The sequence below is a fragment of the Toxotes jaculatrix genome, chromosome 22, assembly GCF_017976425.1.
Source record: "Toxotes jaculatrix isolate fToxJac2 chromosome 22, fToxJac2.pri, whole genome shotgun sequence".
In the NCBI taxonomy this organism is placed as follows: Eukaryota; Metazoa; Chordata; class Actinopteri; family Toxotidae; genus Toxotes; species Toxotes jaculatrix.
In genome coordinates this window covers 14377462-14402108 of record NC_054415.1, presented here as the reverse complement: position 1 = coordinate 14402108, position 24647 = coordinate 14377462, and the positions used below count along the sequence as shown (strand labels likewise).

At 43.4% G+C, this 24647-nt stretch overlaps 1 protein-coding gene across 5 annotated transcripts in view; it reads right to left on the bottom strand.

The window, feature by feature from the left end:
* Window positions 1–4603: 4603 nt before the first annotated feature.
* osbpl8 (oxysterol binding protein-like 8) overlaps window positions 4604–24647 on the bottom strand; it is a 68030-nt gene continuing 47986 nt past the window's right edge. For 4 of the 5 annotated variants that reach the window (XM_041029940.1, XM_041029942.1, XM_041029943.1 and 1 more), the window contains 20 exons: window positions 20278–20351; window positions 19246–19326; window positions 18712–18813; window positions 18397–18600; window positions 17246–17330; window positions 16433–16598; window positions 16090–16315; window positions 15118–15302; window positions 14701–14782; window positions 14481–14579; window positions 14127–14223; window positions 13930–14028; window positions 13537–13634; window positions 12534–12623; window positions 12076–12212; window positions 11782–11967; window positions 10773–10926; window positions 9125–9227; window positions 8377–8482; window positions 4604–8270 (listed from right to left, as the gene is read on the bottom strand). In XM_041029940.1, coding sequence (XP_040885874.1) covers window positions 8141–8270; window positions 8377–8482; window positions 9125–9227; window positions 10773–10926; window positions 11782–11967; window positions 12076–12212; window positions 12534–12623; window positions 13537–13634; window positions 13930–14028; window positions 14127–14223; window positions 14481–14579; window positions 14701–14782; window positions 15118–15302; window positions 16090–16315; window positions 16433–16598; window positions 17246–17330; window positions 18397–18600; window positions 18712–18813; window positions 19246–19326; window positions 20278–20351 — 2504 coding nt within the window. In that variant the 3' untranslated portion in view covers window positions 4604–8140. The remainder of the gene's footprint in view (window positions 8271–8376; window positions 8483–9124; window positions 9228–10772; window positions 10927–11781; window positions 11968–12075; window positions 12213–12533; window positions 12624–13536; window positions 13635–13929; window positions 14029–14126; window positions 14224–14480; window positions 14580–14700; window positions 14783–15117; window positions 15303–16089; window positions 16316–16432; window positions 16599–17245; window positions 17331–18396; window positions 18601–18711; window positions 18814–19245; window positions 19327–20277; window positions 20352–24647) is intronic. The other variant, XM_041029941.1, reaches the window with a different exon arrangement.

Sequence of the window (24647 nt, the reverse complement as noted above, 5' to 3'; positions counted from 1 at the left end):
GTTGTTAAAAATACTGATATGTGCAGCTTTAAAGCTTCTTCAGCAGCTGAATGGAGTTTTCAAAGGTTAAATGTGGTGCTTGACATTTGAAAGCTGACACAATATTTCCTCCTTTGATTTAAATAACAGTGTGACGTTGTTAGTGTGGTGCCAGAGAGAGGTTTTTGTCCTACCTTGGAAAAGCTTGTGGATTTAAGCTACTGGAACTGGATCCTGTAGACTTGCAAGCTGCTGGACCATCTTTCAGAGAAACAGGACACATGATGCTCATAAACATCATCTGCTCAGAGTAGGACAACATCAGAGAAGAGCCACTGATAACTTTCATTTAGTTTGTTCTGCTGGATGAAATGTTCTTCACTGACCTGCTCAGAGCAGAGATGGAGGGTGACAGTGCAAAAGATGCAGCTCTCCTAACAGAATCTTAATCTGAGCCTACGTGCCTCCAACATCCCTCAGAGGTCAGAAGTCACAGAGCCAGACAAACAACGTCCTGGCTTTGGACTTGCAGACCCACAGTAATCATTGTCCGAAGCAGCCTCTGCTGAAAATGCTGCAGCGGTGAAACTGGATCTGAACAAACTGTGCTGTGTTGATGATCTCGCCCGCTACGCCACCATTAGATCGGCTTTTGTTTTTATGGCGATGCAGAGCTAAATGAGAGAAACCCGAGACAGGACCTGGGAGTCTATTAATGAAACAGAGAGGGAGGATGTATGCAAAGAATTTGTCTTTGGTAATGTTTCTGGATGAGGAGGAGAATGACAGATGTAGTTAGACCTCTGTCAGACAGTGGGAACAAATTATTGCATCCTCATCCCAAGTGAGAAAAACAACTTTCAAAAGGTTAGTTCTCAAACACAGAGGGGTTTGGAAGAGTGAAATCCACCATCATCCTTTTGTCAGTAACTTGCCATCTGTGAAAGAAAAGCTGGTGCACTTCCTGTTTTCCCATCATGGGCTATATTTTTGCAGTCTAATGATATTTGAGTGACAGCTTATGGATGTCAGAGCTCAGCTAACATCAGCTCAAAATGTCCCTTCTAATGGACAAACATCCTCTGTTCTTAGACAGTGCAGTCGTGAGGGTGAAATAAACTCAGGAACTACCCTGCATCTGCATTTGTGCAAGGTGTGTGTGAGAGTGTGAGCTGTGCTCGGAGAGGAGCGAGAGGCGGAGAGGCAGCTGTACTTATGGGGGTTCCCCGAAGCAATTCCTCTTTCTAAAAATAGCTGCAGCTCTTCCAACCTGGACAAGAGGTACAAAAAAAACCCCCACATCACTATCCAAGGCACGCATTTAAATGAAGAGAGAGAGGGGAGGCGATGATGGTTCTCATTGCCACAAACCAGATCTCATTAGAATGTGGTGAAATCCATCTAATGAAACTAATGTGTGATGGCCACAAAAAGCCAGAGGAGACAAAATAAACAAGATAAATGACAGTGAACAGGCTTTTTTTTTTTTTGCTCCTGCAGTCTGCTTCACAGGCACTGTTTCAATTACATGTCACACTTTTCTTATGTCTGACCCAGATGTCAGGAGGAGAGAGAGAGAGCACAGAGCTGATAATATGGACAGCACCGCCCTGAGAGTCAGCTAGGTCGCTTGATAGTGTGTCTGTGTCTGTGTTGTCAGGGGGCAAAGAAAAAAAAAAATCATAATAAAGAGACGACTAAATGCTCCACTAATCCGGCTGTGAATGAGAGCGGCTCGCTGCAGCAGTTCTTTTATGCTCTGTCGATTCCACAGGGGGATAAACACAACGCTGAGCCAGCACCCAGCACAACCTCACCAACCCCGCTGCACTGACTGCAAGCACTGCGGATTACCTCACTTTATGTCTGTTAACCCGTTTAAGCCTGCCGGCAACTCGGGCTGCCAAAGAGGGCCGAGGGGTCTCGGGTGACGTAACACACCCTCTGGTGGCCATAGTGGACGTCCACCACGCTTGCATGAACGGCTGTCTGACCCACAGGGACTGGGAAACAACAAAAAAAAACATATCTCTTCTTAGACAGCTGTTTCCTGATGGAATTAATACATCCTTATGTTCAAATGTAGTTTGTGTAGCAATGTGTAAATTAATACATCATCTCAATACAGGTCTGTCAGTTTCTGAAGTTCTGAGTTTCTGAAGGTCACATGTCATTAATGGCACAGTAAAGTTTTTGTAAATATTAATTAAAGTCATTTGTAACAAATAAATAAAAAGGTTTGCATGTGTGTGTGTGTACTATGAGTGTATGTTATCCTCCATCCACCCCTCCCTGTATCCTTCCTCATTCCCTCCTCCCTGCTTCCTCTCTAGCCTTGAAGGAAAGCCAGCCAGTCGTCAGGATGATGTCTCCTAGCAACAGTGGCATCCCGCCCATTCAGCATCAGGATGAACCAAATTTCATTTTTGGATGAAGAGAGAGAGACTGTGATTGGAGGGAGTGGAGAGGGGGGGGCGGAGGGGGTGTGAGGAAGGGTGATACCCAGCAGCTTACATCAGGCGTGTTTTGAAAGTGCTACAGTTTCGTGCCTTGTGTCAATAACACTGCATTGATTTGAACATCACATGCTACCTGCACCGTACGGCAGAGGGATGAAGACCTCTGAAGTTTACCAGCTCCCATGATGCACAGACAACCTGAACAATGACACTGTCACTGAGGTCAGTGGTGGCTGCACAGCCTCAGCACAGTGAACAGCAGCAGATCACTCACCCTGGATCATGACTTTTAGGTTAAGATGACAGATCTTTGAGATATAATGGTTAGATACATTAACTAAAAGGTGGTAATTGCATTATTAATTCATTCATTCAAGTTCAGTCTAATCTAACCTGATAACTGTGACATTTATTCTCTCTGAGCTCATTGACGTGACTGAAGAGAAGCAGAAAACATCACAGCAAAAGGCTGAGAGCCTCGTCGCAGAGCTGGAGGAGGAAATCTCCGAGCTGACGAAGAGAAGCGATGAGCTGGAGCAGCTCTCACGCACCGTCCTTGAACCGACACACCAGAAAAGGACTGAGAAAAGGTCCAAGTCCACTCCACCCTGAAAGCTGTGGCTCAGCTGGTGGAGACACTCAGAGAAGAGATGAAAAAGCTGAGTGCTGATGCTGAACTAAAGAGGGTCCAAGAGAACTCATGAGACGTGACTCTTGATCCTGATACTGCAAATCCCTGACGGATAATGGGCAGCCCACAGAGACTGTGCAGGAAAAGCAGAGCTGCTCTTCAGGAAGATTTTACTATGAGGTCCAAGTTAAAGGGAAAACTAAATGAGTGGTGAGAGAGTGGTGGGACAGACCGACCGTCTCTCCCATCAGTCACACACTAATCATTAGATTGGACCTGGACTCTGTGTTTTCAGCCTATAGACAGTAACCTCAGTGTCAGGTCATGGAGTGATCCCTTTATTTGTGGTACTGTGATGTAAATGTTGAAATGACAAATGCTCTTCTCTCCCCCTCCATTCAGCCCACCCCCCCTTTTGTTTTTGCTGTCTTCCCTTTCTCCATCCCTCCTTTCAGACTTCTCTCCCTTCCTCCCCCCACAAGCAGCACCAGCCACAGAGCAAAGTAGAAAAGGGATGGAGCAAGGACTGATATCAGATGTTTTGTTGTTTTGTTATCTGAGAGGGACAGGAAGGACTGTTCTGCTGTCTCACCCTTCGTCAACGCCCTTGGCTGAGGGAATGACTCTGGGGGACACCAGGCTGTTAGATTTAAACAAGCGTCTGAATAAAGCAGGGCTGCTCCAGCTCAGGTGGACATCACTCATAGATTTCAAGGACAGGACTAGGTCTTAATCTGGTTTTCTTCAATTCTCATGAAGTATTTTTAAGTAAATATGATAATGGTTAAGATTCTGCTGGTTTATGTTTCCATGCTGAGGGCTGATATGTGTCCTGTCTCTCAGAATCACCTGAGTAGTGTCTTTCACCTTGTTTCATGTTCTATGTGCTGACTCATAACAGATTAATGAAGTGATACTCTGTGCAGCTCAGTCAGTCGATCTGTGCACGTGAAACTGCAACAGTCCAGAGAGAACACGGTGAACCCTGACACAAAAGGGCCACAGCTGGATGCAGATGTGTTCACACTGACAGGTCTCATCAGTTTGAGACAACTGGAATAAGACTCTACACCCCCCCCTACTGGACGCTGAGCTGAGCTACAGTGACAAGACAGTGGATCTTTTATGATGTTATTAATATAACTGTATTGAACAGTATTACATTATACACAGGTGTTTCTGTTATATTATCCTACCCTCATTGATATAAATAAGGTGGACAAAATAATAGAAATACCCAGGAGTATAATGCAATAAAATTCAACAGCACCACAAACTGCAGCTTCCAAGACCATAAAGTTGAATCAACACCTCTTTAAAATGGTTTCAACCCAAACCGAACACCGTGACCTTTCATGAAGGAGGATTTACTGTTTCTTTGACCTGACCCACACTGTTTATTCATTTCCATAACGATGCTTTGTTGATGTATTGGTCTACATTTGATCAGTGTTAAAAAAAACGTACAACCCCCTCATGCAATACCAGTAAACTCAGAAATGATGATGTGTGTTACACCAGACAGGAGACTCCACGATGTCATCTGTTTTTATTCTGTGTCATGTTACATGTGGCCATAAACTTCTAAGAAGTTATAGTTGCCATGGAGATACAGTAAATATATTCAGGTACTCAGATAGGAAAAAGGGTGTGTGTGTGTCTATGTGTGTGGTAGAGATAGGGGCAGTTGTCGGTCGACAGTGTGCACAAGTTGAGGACAGTGGCTCGTGTGTGATGTCAAGTAAGGAGGAGGAGTGGAATAAAACCTGTAAAAACTGTGGTTTTAAAATCATTTTTCAAAAACATCAGATAAGGAAAGAGAACAGAGATCTCACGCTAAAAGCAGAAAAAAAAAATTCAACATACACCCACATACAAAAGAGTAATAAATAAAATGTATTATTTTCACAGATACAGCGACAATAACAGACAGCGGAGATGTTTATTTCCCTCTGAATTTGGTGTGTGAGAGAGCGAGAGAGAGAGACAAGGACAACAATGGAGAGGAGGGGTCTCTCTCCCTCCCTCCCTCCCTTTCTCTCTCTCTTTCTCCTGTGGCAGGAATCAGCATCCGGAAACCTACAGGTGCGTTACTATGGCGACACTTCGGGAGAGGAAGCAGGAGCCGGGTGGGGCGGAAAGCTGCGGAGCAGGAGCCTGACTCGTTTCTAAGGCTTCATATGGCACGTCCGCTCTACAGTGACTGCAGCCAGAGTCCCTCAGTCCTGGTCCGAGTACAGTGTCCAAGCCCTGGGGACGTGGGCCTGATGCTTTTTATTCCAGATCCTTCCCTTCACCATTCGTTGACCTTAAGACCTGGACTCTGGCTACGTCTGTATGCTCCACATCAGCCACCCACTCCCCACACACACACACCCCTGCTGTCCTCCCATCACCTCCACTAAACCCCCCCCTATCGACCCCCCTCCCCAGTCCGACTCTAGAAGGCACTGGTATAAACTTATTTCTCCACATTCTAATATCTGGATTCTCTATTAAAGATGAGCGATTGAGGCAATGTGGATACACAAAAATACACACAAACAGATACACACGGGCCAGCCGGGTAACTTACAGGGGTACAGCTGGTTCCCGACGATGCTACCAGTTTTTCTTTAAACCTGTGTTAGCGTTACAAAGTTTTCATCACTTAACAGTCTGCTGACGGCGGAGGCAATCGGATATGTAAACGTTGACAAGGCTAACATCATGACAGGCGAACAGATACACAAAATCAATGCTCCGGGTGTGGGCCATTAGTGGGTCTGATCTTTTTTTTTTTTGAATGGCCTCAATTAATAGGTACCTAGTTGGAGAAAATCCTGACAGACTGCATGGTTAAAAAGGTCCACAGTGAGGTCTAAAAGCCATTTACTTCTGAGACTTTAACTTTTCAGATGTAGCAGGTAACTACTGCTGAGGAACAGCAACATATTGGATTCATTTTCAACTGGAATCTATTTATGTGTCCCTAATCTGTTTTTCTGTTGTTGTTGTTTTTCTGTTTACCAATGTCCATGAGTATCTACAGAGCAGTGGACAGAAAGACACACAAGGTTGAAAAGACTGGCTTGTGCACACAGCGCGGGAGAGTGTCTGTATTGCAAACCTTGGTGCTGAAAGTTCACGCGCTACTCGCGAGGAACGAGACGTCCCGTTGGATATTTACACAGTAAACGGGGCCGACTCCTACTCTAACACACTGAGTTTGGCTGGTACTTGCGTACATTTGGAATGGTACACTGTGGTGATCGTAGTAAAAAGTCCATCTTCTCCTCTCACTCGTCTAGCTCTAGTTGTCCTGGTTAACGTTTGAGGTGCAAAAGCACTGGAAGTGATGACTGATGACTCTGAGCTCTTTGCCATGATGCTGCTGAGAGTTAGCAGCTCAGTGGAGTGTTAAGGTGTTTTCTCTTCCATGGCTCGGTCTGGAGTCTTCTGACATTTGGAGACCATCCTACAGGCCGGTCAGTCTGTACAGCACGCAACTCAACTCTGTTTAAATAATTCATTTTAAAGACAGTCTGAATTTATTTTGGGAAACACACATACTCACTTTCTTGCTGTAGGTTAGATGAGAAGATTGATACCCCTCTGCATGGTAAAGCTAATGCATGGCTAGCTTAGCTTAGCATTAAGACTCTAAACAAGAGCCTGACTCTGCTCAGTGGAAACAGAATCCACCCATCAGCACCTTGTAAGCTCTCTAACACATTAATACCTACACTTTTAAGGATGGAGCTTGAAGCGGTATAAAGTGTGAGATGTGAGAGTGGTATCAATTTCTCGTCTAACTGTCAAGAAAACAAATAAGTGCATTTCGTCTCCTGTTCCTTTAACATGCCATCGGAGCTAAAACTGCATCGCTTAGCTCAGGTGAATCTGTGCGTTCTCACCACGAACACTTTAACATATCGTTCTCCCTTTACCCGGAACAAAGGGCAGTGGTCACTGAAGTACAAAAATCATCTTCTTGATGCTCCAGACCTCCTCAGAGCAGAAATGTGCACTCGAGCGCTGGTAGAACTGATAAAAATGACGACAGAATTAACAATACAAACATTTCCAGTACATTTGTGCCTTTAAACAAAATACTGTACATGGGGCTAATGTCCTAAGCAGGCTCCCGTCTGTACATGCTACCTACAGTATACAATGACGTGTCAAACATCTGACGTTTTTTGTTTTTTTTAGACGTGGTATGAAAAGGTGAAGTTTTACTACACAGCTGAAATTATAGCTTCTGTTCCTTTTGACAATATCACTTGTGTTATTTGTTTTCCTCGTCTGTTCCCACGTGTTTAAAAACCCAGCCGATATGAAAGTGTGTGAGAATAAAAAAATAAAAGTCACATAGATTTGGACCACTTTGTTTCTTTCTCCCTTATCATTGCTTTTTTTTTGTTCCAACCACACCCCCTATTCACAAAGGACACACCAAGCAAAGAAGTAAATCATTTAAAAAAAACATTAAAATTAAAGTTGTTTTTTTGTTTTGTTTTGTTTTTTAATCTTTGTTACCATCTGAGTCATGGTTACTCGCCTCCATGTTAAAAGGTTCCCTGTCGTTTGAGGTGAAATGTGAATCAACAGAGCCGTTTCACTCCATCGGGAAAAAAAACAAAAACAAAAAAAACAAAGACCAGCTAAAAAAAAAAAAATGGCTGCTGTCTTTGCCTCTTACATCAAGGCAAATCAATAAGCTCCAGAGTGGCAGTCGAGACTTCATCACGCCAAAAATCTCACCAACAGCCTCTCCTTATCGCTGCTCCTCTCCCCTTTGAAATCTGTGGATCTGTTCAGAGTTTTGGAATGGACTGCTTAAAAATAAATACGAGTTTTAAAAAGTCTGTTTTTGTGTTGAAGTCTCCACTTTCCTGGACGTGTGCAGTTGGATTTAATAAAGACAGAGAAGAAGAGAGTCGGAGGAGACTGCTGTAGTCACTTATTGTGAAAGGTAAAGGTTCTCTTAGTACCCCATTGTGACGCCTAAGGCTCAGAGAGTGTGTGTGTGTGTGTGTGTGCGTGTGTGTGTGTGTAAGGGCACCACTCTCCCTGTGGGGTATGGCTGCTACTTGAAAACGTAGTTGATCAGGACCTGAAGGAGGATGAGGAAAACGATGATGATGTAGTCGCGCTGCTGGAGGAAGGAGCCGCCCTCCACCCGGCCCACCGCACGACTCCGCAGCACACTGATGCTCCTACGAATACACACACACACACACACACACAGGCATTAGGTGCAGCTGCTCAAAAGCCAGGCATCGTGTCATGCTCGCGGTGCACTGTGGCTCCTGCACTCCTCACCTGTTAATGTCCTCCTGCGTCTGCTTTATGGATTCAATGGCACTTTGAAGTTCACTGAGGTCGGCTCCTTTCTTCCTCAGCCGACTGTTATGCTTGCTTTTGTGTCCTGCAACAAAGTGTGTTGACGAGAATTTCTGCAGTGTTCACACAGTTAAATGTGAGACAATCATTTCTAGTAACATAACTGATTTAGGTTAACTTGGACATGATGAGTCGATGAGTTTTCTTGCTACTGTGGCAGTGTTTGATAGTGACACAAAACAGGATTTAAATGCCACCTGTGGGCTGTGAGCACAGCCACGCTGCAGTTCATACAGGTATAACATCTCCTGACAGCCCTGGACTGTAACTGATGCTGCTACCTGAGAATTCAGTGCTTGTTAAGACTGTTCACGACCTGCAGACACCCGGGGAGTAAAGCTGACATGTTAATGCATTTCTCTTTTATTTCATGACAAAAAAAAAACCTTATCACCTCAGAGTTTGTTACAATTTTAGATTCTATTGTTGTTTATAGAGACTTAAAATTAAATATGAAGTACAAACAAGTTCCTCCACCTTCACCTCCACAAGAAACACAGGAGAAATAACTAAGACCAGCAGAGTGTGCTGTTTACTAACTCCTGGTCTAAACACTCACCTAGGTGTTGAACAGATTTAGACAGCTAAGTTCAAACTGAGTTTAATCTTGTACAGTACATTTGTATTCATGTTTTCCTCTTTTTGTTTTGGAGTGTCAGTGACTCACGTTCGCTGCCAGACGAGTCTTGGCGGTCGGGTTCAGGTGAGGAGCAGCCACTCTCTGGGCTTTTGGGCTTGTCACTCTTGTGTTTCCTCTTTGGCACCGTTACCTACACACACACACACACACACACACACACACACACACACACACACACACACACATACAAACATGCAAAGATAAACAGGTCAGAAAACCAGGCCACACACACCAGCTACAACCAAATAAAAGTACACACAGTCAGACTGTATGTGAGAATCCGCACAACAACAAAAACACGCACAATTGTTTAAATATACATCAATACACCAAAATAGTGCTGTGATGCAAGAGTTCTCCTCCTGCGCACACACTCCCACACAGACAGGCTAGTCAGAGCAGTAATAACAGCTGTGCAAGGCATGCTGGTACATCAGCAAGTCCCCTCCAACTTAAAACACTCACCACTGATACACAACCAGCATCCAAACTGAACCCGACCTGCCAAGAGCTGGTACATTAAAATGATTTCGTTCAGACGGATTAAACTCGGACTGGGTTACAGCTCTAACTCCTGGTGCTTTTTGTTTTAAATGTGATGAAATGTGGTGGCGCTGAGCTCTTTGTCAGACAGAGAAACGTGAGAAGATCGACACGTTTAAATATATCCATATCAATATGTACAGATTTCAGTTCAACATGAAAACTAAGAAACAATGGTGTATTTTATTTTCCCAGAGAGAAACTTTATCTGGATGTTACTGCTGTGTGTAGCAGCCAATCAGAGGCCTGTCTGATATGGACACACTGTTTGATTTTGGACTGACTGAACTTACAGACAGTGTCTCTGCTGGTGCCCAGTAGAGACAAAGTTTGACAAATCTAAACCAAAACCTGAAAGTACAGGTGGTGACAGATAACTATCCACACAACTGAGAGAAACTTCACTGGCTTGGGCACTTGGCAGGTGGTTTCTCTGAACACACACACACACGTACACACACACACACAAGGAGTCCATTAGTGAACACAACAGAGAGACAAACAAAATGAAGATGAGGACAGGTGAGAGGTGAGGACGGCATGGCAGCCTCCTTCAAGCAACCAGGCACTGACGGCAGCGGTCTGTTGATGTGACGGATGAAGATGATGAAGCTGTTCTCTCTGGTGGACTTTGTCTGGGTAATAACCGTCTTTAACTCGCTGATGGGTTTGTTATAGTTTTAATTTCAACCAACTCCTCAGAGAAATATCTGGACTTTCAGCTGCTAACTGCTTCCCTTTGTTCACCAGATAGTTGCTAACTGTGTCTGTCTGCTGTCTGATGTTGGACTAACTTGACAGTTACATCTGGAGCTAATAGGCAAACAATAAGTCTTCATATAGTGCTGATGTGGCACGTGTGCTCCTTCATGTTGAATTATTCTTTTCTTCTTCAAAGAAAGAAAGGGTACGTGTGACATGCCCTTCCCTCCCATACAGAGAGAACAGCAGGTGTCAGAGCAGGAAAAGGAAAAAAAAAAAACAGAGGTAGAGAGACACAAAAGGAGCAGAGGCGACAACGGCGGCTGGCAGCACAGCGATGACGAAACAAAGAGAAGAAGCGACAATGAAGACGGTGCTGCGTGGAAGGTGGCTGAGGCGGCGAGATGCTTTTTCGATCGGGACAACCTACCTGGCACTTGCAATTGTCCCTCCGCGGCCCCTGGTTACTCAGACTAATAAGACTGCCAGAACGTACCATAGGGGTGCGGTGTCGGACCTTGGTCTGGATACAGCCGTCTTTCTCAAACTGGATCAGGTCGTTGAGTGGATCCCATGGCCTTGTGCTGGGGACGGGGGGGGACAAGAGACACAAAAACAGAGATGAGGAGTCACAGAAAGAGAGAAGAGGAAATATGGAGACACATACAAGGGTGGAGCATAGAAACATACAAAGAAATATATTAACTAAAAGCATTAGACAAGAGGAGAAAAAGAAAACTGTGAAATAGAGCGAGGAAGATGGAGAAACAAACTGATCATGAGCAGTCTGACAGCAGGCTGGACCTGTGGTTATACTAAATCACCACCAGGTGGCACCCTAACATATAGGACAACACAGGATAGGAGATGAGGGAGCATAATGTGGGAAGCTTTAGACCAAACTACCAAACATTACGAGCAGCTGTAACATGTGAGTACAGTTAAAGTCCTAAACCAGGAGGAGTGAGAGACACCATTTTAAAACACACAGTCTTTGGTTCCTTTAGCTTAAGTCTCTGTGAAGCTCTGCATCAAAACAAGGGCTCCAAAAACAATTACTGTAGGATTTTAGTTCTATGTTTGAATAAACTGTGTACTGAATATGATTATTGATCTTGTACAGACACTTATATTTACCAATGATCACATTCATGCCACATATATAGTTGTTGTAATTTAAATACAGTGGCTCTGTTACATAGTTCATCCACAAGAGAGCACTGACAAGCCTCCTGATCAAATGACCCACTGAGTACAAACTACATACTGGTGATTTCTTTATGGTAGTTTAATTTGCAGTGACTTGAGGCTGGCAGCTTCGTAAACGCTGAACCAGTTTTCACCTGCTTCTGTTCTGTTTGATGCAGCAGATGTGGAGGAGCCATCTTATTTCTGTACTCTAATGTGACTTCAGGGCAGAGGGGGAATTGATCACTCACTCGGCATATCTGTAATGCCACTCTCCGGTGATGGGGTCCTGCTCAAACAGGGCAGGGATCCACTCCTCGCATTTGGCTTTCCGCTCGCGGGCCGACTTCCTCTGAGCTTCCTCCAGAATGAACTTCTCATTGGTGGCCTCGGTCTGGTCCTTGCTGTTGATGGCCCGTGTCACGTGCTGCCACAGTCTGATGGACAGAGAGAGGACAAGCTCACAGAGTTTAGTTTATTCAGTACATGCTATCATAGGTGAGAAAACAGGTGCAGATACTTGTTGAGATAATAGTTAAGCATACCTTTCTGATTCACACTCTCCCTGCTCCTCTGGCGGGACAGTGCAGCGGGTCAGTCGACTCTGTCTCAGCTCTGGTGTCGGGTTCCAGAAAGTGTCCACCGTCCCTGTCTTCTTGTCATTGATGAAGATCTCGCTGTCCTGTGAGTGGAGACAAAATCCTTCCTTAAAGACAGATTCTACCTCTTCTTCTTTGCTAATACTGTGACACCTGGATACCTGTTAGCCCCTGAATACTTCAGACTACAGACCACGCTTGTCTGTGAAAAGCAACACTGTTTGCAATGAATGGCAGCTTTATTGTTTGATGTGAACTCCTGTCATCACTGTAGAGCTGGAATTATACGGCTTGTTTTTCTGCTGTTTTTATCTTCCCATATTTCAAAACAAGGCTTGTCACACAGGAGGGAGAGTTTCATTCCTTCAATAACAAACGAGCAGTCAGTACAACATGCGTCTTACCCAGTGTCCTTCCAGCGTGGCTAACACCTCCTTTCCCAGCTTGATCTTTCCAGAGACCTGATTGACACTGTCGCTGCTGCCCAGGAACGGCTGGAGGAGGGAAAGGAGAGGAACAAGGAGGGGGAAAGGTAAGGAGGAAGAGAGGGAAGGAAAGGCAAAAAAAAAAAAAGAAAATGGAGAAAGACAAAGTAGGGTTTAGAAGAGGAGAAGCGGGGGAGAAGGAAAGCAGGGGCGGGTTTTTAGCAGAGAAGGGAAGGTGAGATATACGCAAACATACAGTTTACTGTGGGAAAAAAAAAAAATCTGGTGCTTCGTCGTGTCTCATTTTGTCGGCACTTTGTGTTTGTGGTATGTTAAAACAGAAATGCTATGGTTTGATGTTAATTGTTCATTTGTTCTCACTCTCACGGCACAAGAAGAGGAGTCATGGCGATAAAGCTTCACCTGCAGTATCCAGCTTTTTAAAACCATTTAACAACAGAGGAAAAGAAGCTCACACCTGCCATCAACTTTCAGTTAAACTTGGTTGATGAGCATAATGTTTCCATTGGGTACATACACTAATCATTCTGCTCTAATAGTCTACCTGCAATTAAAAATAAAAGTATTACTATATCAGACTAGTTAAGGACCCAAACACATCCCATTTTGTGTTTTAAATGGAAATGTGTTGATTTGCCAGTTTGCGCTCATGTACCTGTCGCTGGTTCATGATGGGATAATGGAATAGATGGTGTGGAGTTTTTCAGGGAGGGTGAAGGAGTGGAATAGGGTGGAGTTGGTGATGGAGTGGAGGAGTGAAAAAGTCATGTGAGAACCTGAGGGCTGTTTTCATTTTATTGTTTTGTTGTTTTCATACTCCTGGAGGATTTGAAGAGTTACTCTTGATGAGACATTTATTACTGGACATCTCTAAATGTCTAAATGTCCTGTTCTACCATAGCTGAGGGACGGAGGTTATCTTCTACTCTTATACCAGTTAACTAGAAAACCACAGCTGTACCTTCAGCTTGAACTCGAGCTGAGCGCTGTAGCCCGTTTTCTCACATGCGATAGTGATCTGGCCACCCAGCTCCAGGGTCATGGTGCCGTACAGGATGCCTACCAGGTGAACAAGGAAATTTCAGTCAGCTCAGATAACTGGAAAACTTTAGACACACACTGAAAGTTTAACCACTGGATTGTTATTATGGATTACATTGATGGTATATCAGAAAGTAGACCTAAACAAAGCAGAACAACACTCAAGTCTTGGTCCAGGTGGATACACCTCTGCTTTCTACACCTTGTCTCTCATGCTGTAAACATTTAAGCAGTGATCGATGCTGTTGCAACAGAGCTACAAAAATCAAAGCACTACTGCAGCGTGATCATGGTGTTCAGGGCACATTCTGACCTTTACAGTGAGCGTAGGGCATGTTCATGACGTAGTCCTCCCCTCGGTTGAGAAAAGTGAGCCGAGCCTCCCCGTCTAATATGGCTGACAGGGAGTTTCCTTAAAATATAAACATTACAGTCAGCAGGCACGACACCACCAGGCACGACCCACGTTCCTGTGGGTGACATTAATTGAATTTTAGTGTGTGTCTGTACCGTAAAACTTGGACTTGGCCAGGATGCTGCCACTGAGGCAGAATCCATCCTTCCTGTTGCTGACATAGAAGGCTGACACTGGAGGATGATGGGATACCTGAAAACAGACAGTGAATATGAGTCAGCTTTTATTTTAATGAGGCTGACGTTTGAGGGAACTCATTTTGGCGATTTACATCAGCCACAACGACCATCAGCAACAGATTCATCATGTCACCGACAGCTGGTAGCCCATGAATTCATCCTACAAAAAATACTCCTCTGTGGGAGTGAGCTGTTGACCAATCAGATCAATCAGCCTTTGCTGAACTGATTCTTTTTAAGACTGTTGTTCTCTTATAGAGCTGCTGTTACCTGTTCTGCGATGTAGAAGGTCTTGCTGTTGGTCTTCTGGTGGAGCCACATGCAGCGGTACGTCTCTCCGATAATGGGGTTGTAAGGCTTCTTCAACCCCTGTGGATTATAAAATAACAAAAAAATATAATATTTGTACAGCATACTGTATTTAAAAAAGTGGGTGTAATCTATGTAGCTCATCAGCATGAAGTCAGGTGCACATGTTTATCCTGCTGACCTTTGGCTTTTTATAAAACCCAGAGATGTACCACTTCACCACCTTCTTCATCCGGTTGTAGGCGTTCTCTTCGATTGCAGCCCTGAGAAATAAACCATCAAAACTTAGACTGATGCTCCTCCAGAACACTGAACTCAGAGGGTCAAACTTTATTCCACCTGCTGTTACAGAATTATCTTGACCAGCTTTTTGTACTTTTTCTTCCTACAGGTAAGGAAGTCCCATTATGTCCCATTATATAGGTCAATATTTCACTTAACTTCATCTATAAACGCACATTGCAAACACACAAATTATTAAATAGCTGTCTACTTATGTTAAAGAGTAAAGCACCACCTCATAAACAACCACCTTGAAAATGTTTCTTCAGTTTGACAGTTTGTCCTTCAATAAGTGCTATAGCCGTAGGGGACTTACTCTGACAGGAAGTCTGCGTGGTAGTAGTAGTCGGAGAGTTTGTCCAAGAAGGATCTTGGCTCCAGGATGAAGGTGGGCAACACCACCTTGGACAGGTCCATGCCAGGCCGGACCTGCTTCAGCAAAGTCCAGATTAGAGATTTATTCTCCTCTGATACCGTCTCTGTCTGGGCAGCCTCACCAGCCTGGAAAAGGAAAAGGACAGTAGAGTAGAGAAGTCTCGTTTTATTTATTTTTGTGCAGACATCTTACAATCCACTCACTACTACACAGACTCAGTTAGTGGCTTTTTCTTAGATTACTCCAGGCCTTGATACGTGTCACCATTCTCCTGCTGGGGGTTGGTCTCAGTTTCATTTCACTTTTAATTCACTTTCATTCAAGGTTTTTCTTTTTTTCTAAATCCAGGGGTCTGAGGACAGTGTGCTGTCCAGACTGTAAAGCCCTTTGAGGCAAATGTGTGACTTGTGATACTGGGCTATATAAATAAAACTTGACCATGACTTGACATTTACACAGAACTTCACACTCTTGCATGATTCTCCGCATGCTTAAAAGTTTGATGTGGCTGTCTGAGCAACTGGTGTGCAAAAAGAGGCTTTATTTAGCGCCTAACCATTAGCATTTTGCCTTGGCTTCAGTAGGTGTTTAATTAGTGAGCTGTCAAACTCAGATTTCATCAGTATGGAAATGCATATTAGCATTTTTCACACTTGTTGTCATACCACTGCAGTCCCTTGCAGCCGCCCACGCACACCAGCCTGCACAAACAGTGATCAAAGCCTGTCCATGTTACACTTTTCTTAATCGCCCCAGCAGATACACATGCTAATTCCTCATAATTATAAGGAACAAGAAACTTTTGGAGAAAAAAAGTTTAGCTGAGGTTTTAATTCAAGCTAAAGATAGAAATGGTTGATAGAAATCCTCTGAGACTTATGTCCTATTGCTGCAAACTCCTCATCCCCTTACCTCTCCCAGTTCCTCATGGGATTGCTCCAGGTACGGGGTTTCCCGTAGATGTTCGTTAGGATCGAGGTCGATGTACGAGTCGTCTTGGCGCTCTGATGTGTCGCTGTCGCTCTCCTCACTCTTCTCCAAGCCTTCTGGGTCGGACTCCTCATGGTCCTGCTCTCCCTCCCTGTCTGACTTGTCTGAATACAAGTCCGGGTCTTTCAAATGGTCACTGTCGTTGAACCTGGAGGAGGAAAGGTGGACAGAGTGGTGAGGAGGTTAACCAAAACAAAAAAACAATAATAGACCTAAAAGGGGGAAATAACTGAGTCGCAAGTACAGGTTTCATTTTCCTACGTACTGGAAACCGTGTATGTTGTGGGCTCGGAGGAGGCTGTAGAAATTAATGGAGTGTTCTCCGCCAGTGGCCACTGTGCTCATGTCCTCCTTCCCCTCGCGGATCATGGTTCTCTTCAGCAGGCTGGAGCACTTCAGGGCCAGCTCTAAGGCGTCCATCCAGCACCGACCTGAGAAAGAGATTTAAATTCAACATCAGACCGTAGTTAAAATGCATGTGGGCGTGTTGGTGTTTTCTGAGGAGGATTTTAGTCCTACTACTCCAGATATCATCCCAGAAGGTGCCACAATTTTTTTCCCCTCGCGTGTTAGATACTACACACTAGGCAGAGGATGGGAAGCCGTTATGGGCCTTTTTGATTTGGCACCTGTGTTCCAGCACAATGGAGAGAGAGAGAGACAGACTGGGTTGGATGTTTCAGCACCATGGACAGAGACACAGGGATGTTGATGGGCTGTGGCTGAAAATCTCAGTTTTTCACTAAAGTGTGATCAAAGATTCATTTCACTCACAGCTCAGGTCACTCCTCTCACTTCTCTGTTCCTTTTATTTTATATTATTTATTCATTTTTTCTCTTTTAAGCCTCCTTTAGCCTCACCTTCTCTCTTTTCCTCTCTCTCTTAAGTTAAGTATCAGTCAGTGGAGAAACTGGAGAAAAACCAAAGTCAAAGGAGTGAATGAAAATTTGCAGGTGTCCATGTTGTTTATTGCTTTATGAAGCTGATACCAACGTGATACCTCTATCACACAGTGTAAGCAGAGACTGTGAAGACACAGACGATTGGCTGAAGTGTGAATGACAGCCTGTCTCTTACCATCAGACTCAGAGGCAGCACGGAAGATGAGGTGGCTGCTGGGTAATGGCTGCGTGATGGAGCCCACTGCTTCTCCTTTAGGACCCTGATGAGAATAAGAAACAGAGTTCAGTGTTTCAGGCTCAGGCGTGTTATTCTGAGTCAGTGTCCTGATTGGTGCATAAATCATCTTGATCTTTGTCTCTTTTTCTTTTGAGACGGTTCTCACATCTCCTTTGTGATTTCCTTGTTACTCCCGTACTGTTGGTATTTCTCTTTTTTTTTCAGATTTTAATCCTTTATATGTGCAAATAGAAGAAATCCAGACTCCTGAGTGTGTCATTACGCTAATGAGCTATGAGAGGGGGCAGAAGCCAAAGCAGTGAAGTGTTTATTTCGATAGTGAAGAGGACAGTGGGGAGAGAAGGAACGCTGTAATCTAAAATACAGACGGCTAATTGTGATTCAAGCCTTTTTGAATTCACAAAAAAACAAAAAAGGGAAAAACACTTCAAATGCAAGATCAGTGATTGAAAACCAAAGCACAGTTGGAGTGGACAGAGCTGCAAACACAGGAACAAATGAAAAAAACGTGTGAGGCCAAATATGAAAATGGCTGGCTGGACGTATAATTTTCTTTGTCTCTCCTAAATGAAACAAAGATAAGCTCTTAATTATACAGTTAGCATCCACAGCTGTTTAACTGTTTGTTCTAACACAGCAGGGGGACAAAGGTTTGGGATTTTAATAGAAAGTCCTTGTCCCTCAATTGTCTGTGTTCATTTAGTTTCATTCATCACTGGAAGACAAAACAGGCTGCACTCGTCTGCATAACAAACCACTGGCATTATTCTTCTGCTCTTGCTTTCCAATGATCAATCTATTTTAATAAATAATGGGACTGCAAGATTTTCAACACTATTTAAACGATAAATGAAGCAATGCATGGCACTGATACCACTCTGATGTTTGTACAGCAAATACAAAGCCACATCCAGCAGCTGGTTAGCTTAGCTTAGCATAAAGACTGGAAACACAGGGAAACAGGGAATTTACACACAGTGTCTCTCTCATTTCCCAATTTTCCAAACCTGGAATACACCAACTCATTGCTGAAATTCCTAAAATATCACTGATCGGTGTAAATCCTGTATCTTGAGGTACATTCTGACCTTGACGGCCCAGATAGACTGTTCCAGCGGGTGGAAGAGCTTGAAGCAGAAGCCGTCCTTCTTCGAGGGCCTCTCGATCAGCTCGCAGGCATTGAGCAGCACCGTTCCCACCCACTGGCCATTTTTGTGGGTTTTATAGATGAGCAGGACGCCCGGTTTCAACACACACCACAGCTTGGTCCAGCTCTTCAGAGTGCCACGGATCTAGAGCAGAAACGCGAACACGTGAACGCCAGACAAGCCACATGTGCGAAACTGAATTATCTTGAATACAGAGGAGCCAAACGCAGGGAATGCCCTAACGGCTGTTCCCACCTTTAGCCAGTCGGCCATGACGATGACAGAGGGATCAGTGATGGTGCTGAGCAGCTCCTTGGTTGCCCTCTTTTTTTCTTCCCTGTAGTTTTTCTTCTGAACCTACAGGGAAAACAAAGAGATGGACAAACGCTCAGATTAATCTACACAACTGTGAATAATAACATTCAACACTTGCTTCTCTCGCTGAATTACATTTGGCAACAAACGAGACCGGAATCACACTCCTCATTGTCTTTATTAAAATAACACCTGGTACCTTCTGACAGCAGCGTGAAGCATCTGCTGCATTTTGTTTCATGTATTATTCACCCATCAATGGTGCACAATACAGTTCAGCCTGTCTAACATACAGCATGTGATGCATGATGACGTACAGAGTTAACACAGTGTGAAATGACAGTCAGCGACAAGCATGAGTGATTAGACTCCACGTAACAGTCTCTGTATAAGGGTATTTTTAAGACTCATTTTGCCTGCCTTGAGAATTAGAGTCAGGATACACAAGACTTAAGCTGATCTAAGCTCACTTACCTTGAGGGACTCCTTCTTGGTGAGCTTTCCTCCAGACGCCGACACATCCTTGTCTGAGCCATTGTACAGCTTTGTTTCAGACTGTACAATACACAGGGGGACAAAAAAAGAAGTGAGTGTTGGAAAGAAAAAGAAGAGTTTAATAGATAACTGATGCAACTCTGAAGACATGAATACATCTATTTTCCCTTTGGATCTTCAAATATTACATATATATATCATTTGTTCATCTGTCATGTGGAGCTGATGATTATAACCAAAGCGTTCATGTGAGGATTTGCATTTTAAAATGTGTCCAGTCTGTGCAACAATCATCAGCTTGTTGGTACTAGTGCACTCTGAGTAAGCTGATCTAAAAACAGTCGTCCACTAAAAGACTAAATGCGATCTCAGCGACAGAATGTTCCCTGTTAATAACAAATCTCTTACCATGAATGATACAATCAACTGAAGTCCACTGAAATGAGGTCATTACATTAGATGCTGACATTAGCACAGAGCTGCAGCATCACTGGACAAACATCATCCTGAAGTGATTGTTCACAAGTCCACAGATAAGGATTCACCAAAATCTTGTCTTGATTTAGGGAGGCCGCGCTGATACAGAACTTTTTTTGAGGCATGCCAGTCTCTTCCAAATCATAACACCAATTTAACAGGATTCCTGTCTGATGCAAGCCTCTCTGCTGTGACTCAGAGGGAGACTAAGACACCCACGTCTGCACTGACAAACATATTTGATGCGGACCTCCACAGATAAACGAGACGGGCCTCCTCCACACTGAGCTCACTTGAAAGGAGGACTGAGTTTGAATTTTTAGCTGATAGATGCTTGATGTGTACAGTGTATATGATGTGTGACTCATCTCAATGTAGGGTATCTGCCGCCTGAGGCAAGGCTGGGAAAAGGAAAGAAGACGTGCACTAATTCCCCACATTCTCTGGTCTCATTACAACCACGCACACCAGAGTGCCAAACCATTCCCATCCACCCATCACCGTCCATCAGCTCAGCGCACCGAGCCATCTTACCTTGCTCTTAGATATGGAATGTGAGTCCTCTTTCAAAGGCAGAGGCAAGAGGTCCTCCTTCCCTCTCTCGAAACCTGTAACAAAGAAACACAGCAGCATAAGGAAGTGCTCAGTCCACCAACGCGTCACTGTACAACAGGAAACCAATACAGTTCCACTGATGGAATCATGTTTTATCTGGTTTTATCAGGTTTTATGTGGCGTCCAGACTGGATTCAGGGACCACAGTCACTTTGGTGTTCACACTAAACACTAAATACACTGCACACATGTCCGAATGTTTCTCATACCAGGGTCCACCAACAAAAGCCAGCAAAGCAAAAGCAAATATCTAGTATTAGCTGTATATATCTGACAGTTTGCTCTAGAACTAAAAAAAAATGTGATTCATTTATTAGTCAAACAATATGAAAATTAATAATGAGCAATTTTGATTACTGATTAAAAGTAATTCATCAAGCAAACATGCTTTATTTCATTGTAAATTGAATATTTTTTTAAATTTTGGGCTGCTGATGGGGAACATATGAACGCCATCCTTTACTATTCTTTTTAAATTTTTTTTAAAATCATACAACTTAAACCTGATTTTTTTTCCAGGTATTGTCATTTCTGCTTTTGTGATTCTTCATAGGCTAGATCAGCAGTAAGGGGGCCCACTGGAAATCAAACGTGTCTGAAAATAACCACGGAGCTTTCAAGCCCAAACGTCTGAGTAGCCAACTGGAATCCCGTTACATAATGTCAGTCACGGGAGCACGCTGTCCTTCAAAGCAACTGAAAGCGCGCCACAAGCTGGCGCCTGCTACAAGTCCTTAATCTGAAGTGAGCTCATCCACAGTTTGTTTTGGACAGTCTGAATGTGGAAAGCAAGGACTTGAAACAAAATAAATGTGGCTTGGGAGAGAACAACACGGATTTGAGCTCCACCTTAGCATTTCCAATCTTCATTAGTGAGTCAGTTTCTACCAATTACCATAACCCCAGCAACAGACTCCCCGCTGAGATCCTAGCAGATGGTGACACCGGTGGTCTCAAGGTGACAGAGAGCCTGTAAATATTTTATAGTTTCCGTCTCCTATCCACAGGCCATCGATACCCAGCCACCAGAGTGAAGGGGACTGCTGCTAAATTACTAAATGAGATATTTATCATTTGGAAAAGAGTCACATCTCATTTGACCAGCCATTTTTTAAAATAAAGATGCTGTGTGTCTGTGGTTACAGCAAAAATAAGCATGTCTTTTCATGTATTCTTACTGCATACAACACACCTCGGCTCCTGAAATTTTAAAAGACGGCTTATAGAGAAAACCCAAGCCCTGATTTTTCCAGCAGTGCTCTTCAACAACAGTCTACAAACAAGCACGCTTGCTGGTGATGTATTTTACGGACACAGAGAAAATAATAATGATTGTGAAAGACGGCAGACTCCAAACCAAAATAAACCTAGAGAAGGTCAAAGTGCCACAGGCGCAAGAGTCAGTTGCACGCCTGCACGTTTCGTTGGAGAAAACCTGAATGATGCCATGAAAGTATTAAACCGAGCATGAAAACTGAGAGAGCCTTCTTGTTTTCTATGCCAGATCTATTTGCATGGATTTGACAGCAAATTCGAAACAGGAGTCTTTTCATTTAGCTGATTGCATCCGACATTCACTGTGTTAGTTTAAATGAGTTAAACTCCAATCAAGGAACCGCAGTGATATACATCAAGATTTAGGGAGTGCAACTGTCTTTCCTGCTTTATGGGTGCTGCCTGAGATTCAATGCAAATCTAGCTCCAGAGGTATATTACATGTCCCACCAGACCATCTGTGCCCACTTGACAGACTCATCTCCATGCCAACTTCAGCTGGAAAACAACTCAAGGGCAATTCAACCACCATAGCAAGCCACAAGAGGTTACATAACTCATCGTCCCCTTCCCTTACTCTCCACAAATATAGAGAAGATCAGATGATGATAATAATAGAATTATTAAATGTAGGAATAAATGTACTGAAGTCAGAATGTCTTGAAATGACTTGTGCTTCTGCTGCTGTGTTGTTCTTAAGCTCGTTTTTAAGACAACAAAAGCTACATACACCAAACAGTGTGTACTAATGCGTCATCACAAGAGTCCTTCAGCAGCCTTTGTCCCAAGATGATAACGTGTTGGATGATTCTGAGAAGCATGCTAATGTTTAGTCAATTCAAGTGAGACAATAAACATTAAACTCTGCACAGAATCGACAGTCCAAGCAAAAGAATGATCACTGAACTAATGTTTGATAGCCATCTGATTGGCAATCAGGCAGTCTGACTAAATGAATGGAGTCCACTGAGCGTCCCATTTTAAGTGGAAACACTTTAAGATGCCCCTTGTTCAAGCCACAGGCCTTGGACCTACGGCTCGAGGCAGCTTGTTCAATAATTACAGCAATGTGATGTAATGAAAGAGAGGAAGAAACGATAAAGCTGGTGAAAGCTTTGCACCCAGACAGAAAAATGGAAAGAACAGTAAAAATAAAAGCACCTCAAGTTTGTTTGTCAATGTGTGTGATAGAAGGGAGGAAGTAGTGTGCTCACTTCTATCCCTAGATTTGGATTTATTATTATTATTTTTTTAAAATCATGGGCAATCAGTTATTTCAGGTGCCCTATTTTTTGAAGGATACTCTCATTACAATAAAACATTAGCTTCTAAAATAATCCACCTGCTTATGAGCCATCTTTCATGTGCAATCTTAATCCTAATTAGCCCATATGAACCTTTCTGTCAGGTTTTTTTTTTGGGATTATGCAAAAATGTTAAGGACAATGGCTTGGTTTAGAAATGGGCTTAGTACTGAGGGCTAAAGAAAAAAAATGATAGGCATTTCTTATACCAAGGACAATGGCAGAGCAGGGAAGCAAATCAGTGTGTGAAACCACCTGCGGATTTAAGGTACAGAGGCTTTAGTGGTGTTTATTCCACAGACATATGTGAGCATGCACATCACACCATTTTCTGAGCTGACAGTATGGCTCTGAATACTGTTAGCTTCTGAATGTGTGTGTGATGATAGCTGTTTTATATGAATATACATTTATAGAGAATTTATCAAAGCAGTGTCTCAAAACCTCTTCCTGTCTTTTTTATTAGAGTACATTTAATCATTTTGGTTTTGACATTTGACATTTGGTGATGTAGTTTTCTGTAATTGGTGAATAAAAATAACCCTCCGTTGCAGCTTTGATTGAAAGTATTTAATTTTAAAAGGAAGGCTTCAAGGAATGACTTAGAGGTGCAAAGATCAGCGGGCAAAGATGATTTGTTTCTCATTACCCTGTCACACAGATAATGGTGACGCTGCTGACAGATGCCATGGGGGAGGGGGGCTAACAGAGGTCAGAGTCCACTCCCCCAGACAGAGAGACACCAAGGATGCTGCTGTCCCCCCCATCTACTTTATTTTGATACCTGGTAGAGAGGAGATGAGGGACATTGCTTTCTGTCCACAGGTGCTAACAATTCAGATTCAGACAAGTCAGATCACTGAGCCTTGTCTCTTGCACGTACCTGCTGCTTTCACAACTATTTAGTATATTCTACACCTTTCACAGCAGTCTACATGGTAAGAAGGAAAGTCTACACTTGCACAAAAAGTAAAAGAGACCACAAAATTATGAATTTAAAAAAAGCAAAGAGTTGCATATCAATGATAAAACAAGACACAGTGTTGCTCAGTGCACATTTGTTCAGAGATTTCACTGGATTAAAGCAAAAAGAAGTCATTTACATTGTGAATCTGTTTTATTTTCATTTCTTTTTAAGCTTAAATGTCTTTCTTCCAGACAGGCAGCGTGCAACTTGGCCAAATCTAGCTCGCCTTCGCTGTGTGCGTTTGTGTGTACGGCTGAAGTAGTAGGAGACTCACGCCCCACTGCAGACTGCCTGGGGAATTTGCCTGTAAAAACTGGAGCTGCAGTGATCTCACTCTGCATCAAAGATCACAGACAGAAGACTGAAAGAGGGAGAACAGTAAAGAGACTGGGGAAAAAAGCGAGAGAGGGAGGAAGAGCTGTATGCTGCTACAATGAATGTCTTTCCACATTAACGCTCCTCACACGATGAATGAACAGTAGATCCCAGCATCAGACAACAGACACAATAGTACAGAGGAAAGTAAAGGGGGGAATACAAAGCTAAGCCCACGGGGGTATAGGTCTGCTTTAGCCAGTGGCTCTCTGCAGGGATAAACACAGCTACTAAAATAATCATGACTTCATTTCATTTTTATTCAGTGCTACCTGAAAACACTGCCCTAGAAGCATGATTTCCCATCATCTGCAGGTTAGACACTCAGCAACCCGGAAATCACCTCATCTCGTTCGAATCATTATTAA